The sequence below is a fragment of the Protobothrops mucrosquamatus genome, unplaced genomic scaffold (genome assembly GCF_001527695.2).
Source record: "Protobothrops mucrosquamatus isolate PMUCROS unplaced genomic scaffold, P.Mucros_1.0 scaffold1511, whole genome shotgun sequence".
NCBI classification, from domain to species: domain Eukaryota; kingdom Metazoa; phylum Chordata; class Lepidosauria; order Squamata; family Viperidae; genus Protobothrops; species Protobothrops mucrosquamatus.
Window position 1 is genome coordinate 95,476 of NW_015387683.1, and position 10,176 is coordinate 105,651.

The 10,176-nt window shown below is 39.3% G+C and overlaps 1 protein-coding gene across 1 annotated transcript in view; it reads left to right on the forward strand.

Moving 5' to 3' along the window:
• Window positions 1-1,223: 1,223 nt before the first annotated feature.
• The window catches only part of CLTA (clathrin light chain A), a 20,936-nt gene continuing 11,983 nt past the window's right edge, over window positions 1,224-10,176 (forward strand). Inside the window, exon 1 of the mRNA XM_015822264.1 lies at window positions 1,224-1,504. Within this exon, the coding sequence (XP_015677750.1) occupies window positions 1,300-1,504 (205 nt within the window). The 5' untranslated portion in view covers window positions 1,224-1,299. The remainder of the gene's footprint in view (window positions 1,505-10,176) is intronic.

A 10,176-nucleotide genomic window follows, 5' to 3' on the forward strand; every position in this document is an offset into this window, starting at 1 on the left:
AAAAGGTTCACCATCACTCACCTAGGTCCTGTTGCAAAAAAAATAAAAATAAAAGTTTCTGCTTGTCATGAAAAACAAACTGGCCAGACAGACTGCCATTTATTATAGAGCTGTGTGACCACGTTTCACAGAAACATATAAGATCCGCCAGACCCTGATGCGCCAAGTTACTGCTATAGAGGTATTTTATGTAATTTTAGATACCATTAGTTGTAATTTTAGATATTATCTGACTTTACAAACATTTTAGATACGTTTTTGTAATTTTAATGGTAGTCACACTTTATATAAATGTAGATACCATATAACCCATAGATTCTTTTAGATTTCTCAAATTCTAGCCAGATTGTTTTACAGATGTATTTCAATTTTGTCTTAAGTTTTCTTTACTGTCTCTTAATACAGATCTGTTAAGTATTGCCAGATAATTCCTAGCGCTTGTCTGCAATAAACCGACTGGCCAGAGAGAGTAAGAAACCTTCTCCTTGTAGTGTACTCGTCTTTCTGTTATAGTTGGCAGTGACACCGAAGCCACAAGTGCTTAGTAGTTTAAGTGCTAGTAAGTTGCTGGCACCTGTTTTCAGAGACGGGCGCGTAAAGGAGCGTTTCCCTTTCGAGCGAACTTTGGCGCTCCTCCTTTCATTAAATGTACCGCAGGCCATTCGCGTTATAAATCCCGTCTTTGCCTCAATACCACCGATAGGTTTAACGCAGGGGTTCTCAACCGTGGCAACTTTAAGACTTGTGGACTTCAACTCCCAGAATTCCTCAGCCAGCTTTGCTGGCTGAGGAATTCTGGGAGTTGAAGTCCACAAGTCTTAAAAGTGGCCAAGGCTGAGAACCCCTGGTTTAACGTGTCAAACGGGGAGTCCATTTTACGAGGCGAGAGAGAGAGGTAAAAACGTCCCGCCCGCGAGGAGCTACCTCTTCCTTTTCCTCCTCTCCTCTCCTCCTCCGAGCGAAGGAGTAAGAGAGGTCACGTGTGCGGAATGTCGTCGGAATCCCGCCTTCCGGGCACACTAATTGGCTTATGCCTTTCTCTCCCCTCAATTGGTTGGTGGCTTTGGGCCATCACTCTAGGAGCTTTCCGGGGAAGGGCGGAGGAAGGAAAGGAGAAAAAGGGTGCTGACTGCTGGACGATTAAGCAGCAGGAAGCCGGAAATAGCGCTTGCTATCCGTTAAACGGTTGCTTCGTGTGGGGTTGCTGGGTTTTTTTTTAATTTTTTTTTTTGCCGCTCGGCTCTTGGGTCCGTTCCTTCGGTTGGCTCCCCCCCCCCACACCCGCATTCCTTTTCGCTCATGGCCGAGTTCGATCTCTTCGGCTCCCCTCAGCCAGTGGCGGGAAACGGGGCGCTGGGGGTCGGCGGCGAAGAAGACCCAGCCGCCGCTTTCCTGGCCCAGCAGGAGAACGAAATCGCGGGCATCGAGAACGACGAGGGCTACAGCATCTTGGAAAACGGCGAGGTGCCCGTCGGGCTGCAAGGCCAAGACGCGCTGACCGAAGGTAGGAAAGCGGCGGCCGAGGAGAGAGAGCGCGCGGGAGGGAGGGAAAGGAGGGGGGAGAAAGTGGCACGTGCAGGGCGGAGGGGGGGGGAGTCGGTCACGTGACCGCCGGCGCGCGTGAACGGTCGGCCTTGGGGATGGGGGAGGGGAAGCCTCGCGCTCGAGCCCTCCGTTGACCCGTCGATAGCTGTGCGGGGTGGGTGGGGGGTATGGGTGGGGGGTAGAGTGGCCTAATGGTTAGAGACCCTGCCTTCCCTTCCGCTCTTGGCTATGTTCTCGTTAGGCCAGGGGTCCTCAACCTTGGCCACTTTAAAGACTTGTGGACTTCAACTCCCAGAATTCCTCAGCCAACTTTGTTGGCTGAGGAATTCTGGGAGTTGAAGTCCACAAGTCTTAAAAGTGGCCAAGGTTGAGGGACCCCTGCGTTAGGCTGACCCGAAGGGAATCTGTGCCGTTAGGATCGTAGCTGAAGACTCTTGTAATAGCGGGTAGCCCCCCAAACTTGGAAAGCGGTCCGATGGGTTAATCTGAAATGTTTGGGAGGTTCTGAAAAAAATATATATCGTACGTACTTGAGGCACAACAACAACGACAACAACGAACACCCTCAAACTGAGCCAGTTCATGTCCTTGGAAGCCATTTCAGCCGTAGGCCGACACGTTCCTTGGGGCTCTAGGCGCCTTTTTCTCCTCTGCCTCTTAATGAGAGCCTACATTTGAGAGTTGGCTGCCTGAGGCAAATTGCCTCGCCCCGTCGAATACGTGGTAGGGAGAATCCAAGCGTCGAATGACAAATAAAAATGAGCAACGGTAAAGAAAACTGGCCGCGAAAACTGAACTCAAGCTTCCCTTTCTTTAACCTTTTAGTAATTTTTCCAGTCGGAGATCTGACTTAGAAATCATTGCGCTTCACATTTTTCCACCTCTTCTTCCTGCCTCATAATTCATTTTAAATTATTGTCTTCCCAACAACTTTGGTTCATATCAACGCCCAGTATTTGTATTTGTTTCCACATAACATTCAAGGTGCTGGTCATTACTTATAATTCCTACTTGGGGCCGAAATAATTATGGGCCTGCCTTCTCCAGCATGGACTCATCCTGTTTGAATAATCCATGAAGGAATGCTGTGGATTCCTCCTCAACGCTTCAAGGGGGAATGGACCTGAAACAGGCCTTTTTCAAAAGCTGGCCTGGTTCCTTGGGGAATTTTCTTTCCCCTGAAAACTATATGCCCACTACAGTATAGTTCTATCTTTCCACAAAGCAACAGAGATCTGGGCCTTTAAAAGAGCATAAGGCAATTAAGATCAGCAGTATTGTGTGTAATCCTCATATGCATGTCAACGGTTCCCTTTTTTTTTTAACTGTATAGCTATTGAGCGATTTCTGTTTTATTATTATTATTTTTAAATGATCAGCAACATGGAATCTCTGAACTGGGCAGAATATAATTATTTATTTAAACATAAAGCCCATTTAGGAAAATGTTGTGAAACTAGGTCTTCTCAGCTTATATTCTAAGCCGCTTACATGTCTTTTCACGCTATATATTTAGTAAGAAACTGTAAGTACCTTCTCTCACCATTTCCTTCCTTTGGTGGTTCTTTAAACAACAAAATAAATCTGAAATTTCTGTTAAACATTAAAGGGACACCATCACCAAACCATTAACTTGGATGTTTTATACTAGATTTATTATAGACTATAGGTTTTGGACACAAAAAGGTAGAAATAAAGAGAAAAAAAGAGAAAATGTTAAAGAAGTGGTTTCTGATCTTCTTTATAGGAGTTATAAACTTTTACCATTTTCCCTTTATATTATCATTCTCTTCTTCCCGTGTTTAATATATTTTAATGAGCAAATCCTTTTTGTTCATTTTCAGCAAAAATATTTTTAATCTTTTGTAAACTTACTCTTTTGTTCCTAATCAAGACAGGTCAATTCCTCCTTTGTGGATACATTTCAGCTAGGCACTTCTGATTCTGTAACTTAAAGAAAAGCAAATTCTTTCGCTTTTTTCTTCCTCTTAAAAATGATTCTCGTTCACCCTATTTTATATTTGATTAGCACGAAATGAATCATAGAAACAGATCTGTTCTCGATCTGTGTGATTCCAGCTTGAGACTACAGATTGCATTTTTGGCTATGATTTGATCCACTATTGTATTTCATTCCTAGACTATGGATAACCATTTAGTGGTTGTACAACATTATCTTCTGCCAATGCAGAGAAGTGTTAAATGTTTTTAGGACTAAAGTACATTCAGTGCTAGTAAACTGATGAAATAGCCAAATAAAACATCTGTTTTAACCTCCCTTTCCCCCTTCTGTTCAATTGTATCTGACTTTTGAAGACTGCTTGGACAAGTCCCTGTAGTTTCCTGGTTTTTCAGAAGTGTTATGCCATTGCCTTTTTCCTACAGCTAAGAGGAAGTGACAGGCCCAAGTTAATGCAGTCAGCATTGTGCCGAAGGCAGGATCAGAACTTGTGGTCTCCTGATTTCTACTGTGGTTCCTTAACCACCTAGTTCCTTTCTATTTCAAAATCTCTGCATCATAAAACTAAGACTGCTCCTATGAAGCAATCTTGATGAAATTCCTTAATGTAAAATCACTACAGGTACAGTACAGGTACTCCTTGACTTATGACCATAATTGAGCCATGAATTATGGTAGTTAAGCAGGCCACCACATGATCACCTGATTTTACAACATTTTTGTGCTGCTCATTAAATGTATCCATTTTACCCAATGTGCTTTTTCAGCTAGAAACATTGGAAACCAGAAAAACTGCCAAAAATTACAGTCACATGACCCTGAGAAGCTGCAATCAGCCATAAGGATGAACCAGTTGCCAAACGCCCAAAATATGATGATGTAACCATGGGGAGGTTGGCTATCATGATTTCAAACTCTGATTATAAGTAGCTGGGGGTGGGGTGGTGTAACTTCAAATGGTTAGTAAATGACCACCTGTATCTTGAATTTTTCTAAAAGATGGTTTTGTCCCCTTTGCAGAGGAAGGTAGAATATCTAGCTAAAAGAGACTTCTGATTGCAGTATGTTAAGTTATCCTGATGGTCACTATAAGAAGAATGAGAACAAAAAGTGTTAGCTAATGCCAGATTTGACTTGCCATCAGAAGGGCTTTGAGGAGCCATTTTGCTGTAGGTACAGTAAAAAAGGAAAGGAGTCCCTGCAGATTTTATTCTGCTAGTTGTTGCTGCCTGTAGGGAGCAGTGCTCATCTCCATTTCAAGGCTATTGAGCCAACTCTGTCCAAAGACATTTCCGCAGTCTTGTGGCCAACATGATGTTACAGAGCACTGTACCTTCCCATCGAAGTGCTACCTATTTATCTACTCACATTTGCATGCTTTTGTTTTGTATGGGGTGTTTTTAGAACAGGCCTGTTATTTAATTTGATTTTAGAACAGAAACTTATGTATATTTATTGTGGTTTTTAGTATCGCCTGTTCACCGCCCTGAGTCCCGTAAGGGAGATAGGGCGGTATATAAATTTAATAAATAATAATAATAATGCTTTCAAACTGCTAGGTTGGCAGGAGCTGGGGCAAGGACAGGAGCTCACCCTGTCACATGGAGTTCAGGTCTCGAACTTGGGCTGCCAGCTTTCCAGTCGACAAACCCAGCATCTTAACTGCTGAGCCATCACACTGCCCTGGCTGTAGGGAATGGGAGAAAAAGCAGAAGCATTCAGTACATGCTGTCTTACAATTCTTAAAGATGGATTTTATTTCCTCAATTGCTCTCATATCTGTTTTGTGCAATAGCAGTTCAAATTCACAAAAATAAATAAAGAGGAACAAGTGGGCTTATATAGAAAATAGAAAAAATGCAATCTTGAACACAACCGGGTATTTGAATAAATTAAAATGGCTTGATCTTAATTTGGATTAGTAGAAAAGGAAAGTCGAAGCATACTTCATAAATTCAATGTTTATTTAATATAAAGTCTTTGGATCAAATGGCCCTGCTGCTCATTTGTTTTTGATAAGAATAATGTAAATCAGCTTGAGTTTTTCCTGGCATTTGGTATATGTGACAAATCCATTACATATTTGATAATGAATAGTAATTGTTGTAGAATGATTGGCTAAAAGCTTTAGAGATGGGTTTGGTTTAAAATAGATATTTTTGTTTGCTTGTTTGTCTACATACACAGAATCATTTTCTTTACATATATGTTGAAGGATAATTTGCACAGCTTATGAAATATGCTTTTGTGAAAAAACAAATAGATTGGCTTTATTACAGACACATGTTCAGGTTCTGTGGAATATATTTTATGTGGATTTAGAGTTAGGTTTGTTTAAGAAATACTGATCTACATTTTTGAACATAATAAAAATGTGATATATTCATTTAATAGCCTGCTGTGTAATTCTGAGGACAATACCATTGGTTGCAGTTCTGTGACAAATGCAAGGAGACATTACTTTGGGGCTGAGCAGAGCAGCATACTTGCGGCTATAGCTTGTCCTTGGGATTTGAGCTGGGGGCCTGTGCAGGTAATTACAATCAGTGTTGGGTGAAATGGTGGTCTTAGTTTCTGAATGCATTCATAGTCTGGTTTCCACCTTGCCAGAGTATAGGGAGAGAATTTTTATTTTTTTAGAACTTGAGTGATAGCATATGTACTGTAAGGAGGAGTTACTGGTATTGAAAGAAGAACATACATTTCTATTTTTTTGTCATCTTGTTAATTTTAAACCATGTAGAGATTTGTGGGTTTGATTTTATAATCATTAAATTATCATTCTTAACATCTATATATTTTGCCATGTTCTGCTTCGTTTGGAATGCAATAGGGTGTTCCTGTATTGCAGCATTCTCGATGTTTTTTTTGGTTAAATGGCATTTTTCCAGATATTACCCATATTTGTGCCCTGGGTCATGTGACCCAGGGGGAAATAGAGCTCAGAATGCTGGTGTTAGTAACATTTTAAGCCACTGCCTAAATGCCCCTCACATAGCATGCATTAGTGGGCTTTTTCTGGAATTTTTAACTTGGCTCCTCATTTTCAAACTCAAGCCTTTCTTTTATTGGATTCTTCCTCCTTACACACATTTTTTTTATTCCATTTTATGGCAGGCTATCCTACTTGTAGTCAGTCTCAAACCCCTACATACAATATCTTTCCAACATTCCATTGGTTTAGAAAGAATAGAAGAGCAATGCCAAAATGTTTTGGCGGAAAAGGAGATTGGAAAGATATCGACCCAGTTCATACTTTCTAAAACTTGAGTGTCCCAACAGCCAAAACTTATAAAATGTTATTACTATTCGATAGAATGGCATTCGGTTTTTAAAGACAGTGCTTTCTCTTTAAATTGATTAAATTTCCATACCTAATAAAATGTTTATATCACCACTTGGAACTAATTAGGTTTCCCCCTGTGATATGATTCTCTTTAAGAAATACTTATCCTTCATTTCCCCATTTCCCTCAAAGGTGGTGGTGGGGAAAATAATATTAAATAGTAAATGCTATTGTTAGGTATGATGTTTGGTGAAGGAAGGAGACAGGTGTGGGTTTCTGCTTCACTGTGTAGATAAATTATAACTCCTTATCAGCTTCATGCTCTATTTTCTTTTAATTGCAGATAGTGTTCCCCTCTTATTATCAGACTATGCCTCTAGGAATGTTTAATTGAATGCAAAGGTTAAGTTTTATTTACTACCAGAGCCATTTTTAATGCATACAGTACATAAAACTGTTTAGTATTATAAGAAACAATCCATGAGCACAGTAGTCATTATGAATTATGAATAAAAGGAGAAACAGAAAATAACTGCACAATGAAAGTTACAGTTATGTGTTCAATAATATGATATTCATTAGCACAATCTAAACACAGAATTTTAAGTTGTTCCAGATACAGTTCTGTTGAATGGAATGTATTTCATATAATAATATTCTAAATTATCCTTTCTGACAATGGAGCTCAGCTAAAGCATTTATTTAAATAATTGCAATTAAAACTATTCCTTTAAATTAACTGTTGACATTTGAATGTGAAATCTGTTTTCCTACCAGGCAACCTGGAAATGTAAAAATGTGATCTAGTTTCCATGTTTCACATCTTTTCTTAGTAAAACAAATACACACACACACACACACTTTTCTCTTACATGTTGCTGATTTCAGCATCCTGCAAAACAATCTGGGATTTGAAAACATGGCTTTGAATTGGTTTCAGGGTCTGATGTGCTCTGTTCCTGGTAACTATTTTCAGAAATAACAGGAAGAAGTTGACCACAGATATCTAATCTTCTGGCAAAGGATGGAATATCCAAGTGTAAAGTTCCTGTTCCTAAAAAAATAAAATAAAATAAAAAAATCTAGTATGCTGGATTTTTCCCCCTCATCTCTTTAAATATTTAGCCTTTTGATTTGTGTGACTCAAATCTCACAATATTAGTTAATTATTATGGGTAAAATTAAAAAAAAACTATTAAAATTAATAAAACTGATAATCTCAATAAAACTTTAATTCTAAATTGTGGATTGTTATGAATTTTAGAAATAGGGTAAAATTTTAAAAAACCTAATGAGAAATTAAGTTGCTCTAATCTGACAGTAGAGAATGAATCTAATTTTCTACTTGCCCTGGAAAATTGTATTAATGGAATTGTAAAATATGTAAAGATGTCATTATAGAAAAAACAATATAAAAGAAAATGATCTGTGGTTTCCATAGGGCAGTGATGGCGAACCTTTTAGAGACTGAGTGCCCAAACTGCAACCCAAAACCCACTTATGCATTGTCGAGTGCCGAGTGGGTGTGGTCTATTGGGTGGGCATGGCCAATTGGGTGGGCTGCGGTGGTAATGGCAGACTGTGTGGGACTAAAAAGTTCAATCAATCAATCAATTCCAACTTTGCAAGATCTTTTTTTTCCTGCAAGAAATTGAAATTGACTGATTGAACCTTTTTTTTTTTTTTTTGCACATGGCGGCGGCGGCCTAAAGCAAAAAGGTTTTATAAAACCCAGCTGAAGGCCTAGGACTGGGGCGACGGCGTGCGTGCCCAGAGAAGGCTCTTGAGTGCCGCCTCTGGCACCCGTGCCATAGGTTCGCCACCACTGCCATAGGGCCTACCCTGCATAAACAGAGCTAGTCTTCTTATTGGAGTTTTATATATTTCCCTTCCCATATAGTTGTTGGGAACACATTAAAATACATCAATGTCATAACTCTTCTATATTGCAGTATTTTTATTTGGCCTAACAGTCTAGCTGTGCTGAAGCTGATAGACTTGACCACCAAAGTAAATCCTTTTTGGCAGATAAAGATTGTACATCTTGCCCATTTATATTTAGAATTCTCTAAGCAAAGGTCTGAAATACTTCTTAATAGAAATAGGAGGTTTGGGATTTAGAGCCAAGTGTTCACAATTCTGGATTTCTTGCATAGTTGCAAATTGATTTGAACTTCTTTCCACATAGTTTGTATCAAATAAATAGTTATTTTTCTTGCCCTTTTATTTCCTTTGAGCTTGATAAATTTGAACTCATTTGGCACCATGAGACAAACGTATTGCTGTATTTACCTGAGAGAAATAATAGTATATTTCTTCAGTTTAACATTAAAATGACAGAGACATCTTAAATTTACAGAGAATATGATAATATAATAATATAGGTATTTCTCTCCCTCCCATTGCTCTCTTTTGGATGTGTGGATTATTTTAATTTGAGAATCATCTCTTCAGTTCCAGCTAGCAAAACAAACTAGACTCAGTGGCTTGTGGCATTGATGATGGACTCTGTTGGGTTTATTGTCTGGGCTTCATTTTTACTTTACTCTGGTAGCATACAGTAGAAAGCAGATTCAATCAGGATGAAGCAGACTGGGATCTGCCTTATTTTTTTCTCTAGAAACTCAGAGATTCTTGATAGGAATTGAGTCTGAGATAATCACCCAACAGGATCAAGGAATTGATATTTCTGAACAACTGGCCCAGGCAGACAAATTTAATCTGTTTGGAATTAAGGTTCCACAAGAAACCATTTCTACTATGATCTGAACTTCATATTTCAGCAAGCTGATCTCAGGGGAAGGGAAGCTTCTATAACTTTTGAACCTTCAAGATAAAATGTTTATCGTATCAGTCTTCCTCCTCTAGGTAAACAAAACTAACCGTCAGAAGCAACAGTTTGTTCTTCTGGCAACTCTGATCACTGTTTATTCTTAGAAGACTGGTCTTCCAGTCAAATTTATATTTAAAACCCTCCTTTCTGGAAATAAATGGAATATTTCTGGGATAGCCGCATCTCTTCTGTATCAACCAATGTAGCTTAAAATCATAGAAGCTGTTGTCACTCAGACTTCTAATACTAAATCATTTATGCTATAAGGCTGTGCCATTGATATATACATATATACATATATATATATACATACATACATACATACATACATACATACATACATACATACATACAGGTCTTTAGTTATTCGGGTTTTCTCCCGCGTAGAATTAAAAGTACCTTGGCGACGTTTCGACGAAGTCACATTCGTCATCTTCAGGCTGGTGTCTTCAGCTTCGTGCTTCTAAGAGTGGTGTGTGATCGCAGCTGTTTCTTCCTTTTAACTGCCAGTGGGGTTGGAGCTGATTGGGTGGGAGCTTGGCTGTGTTCTGA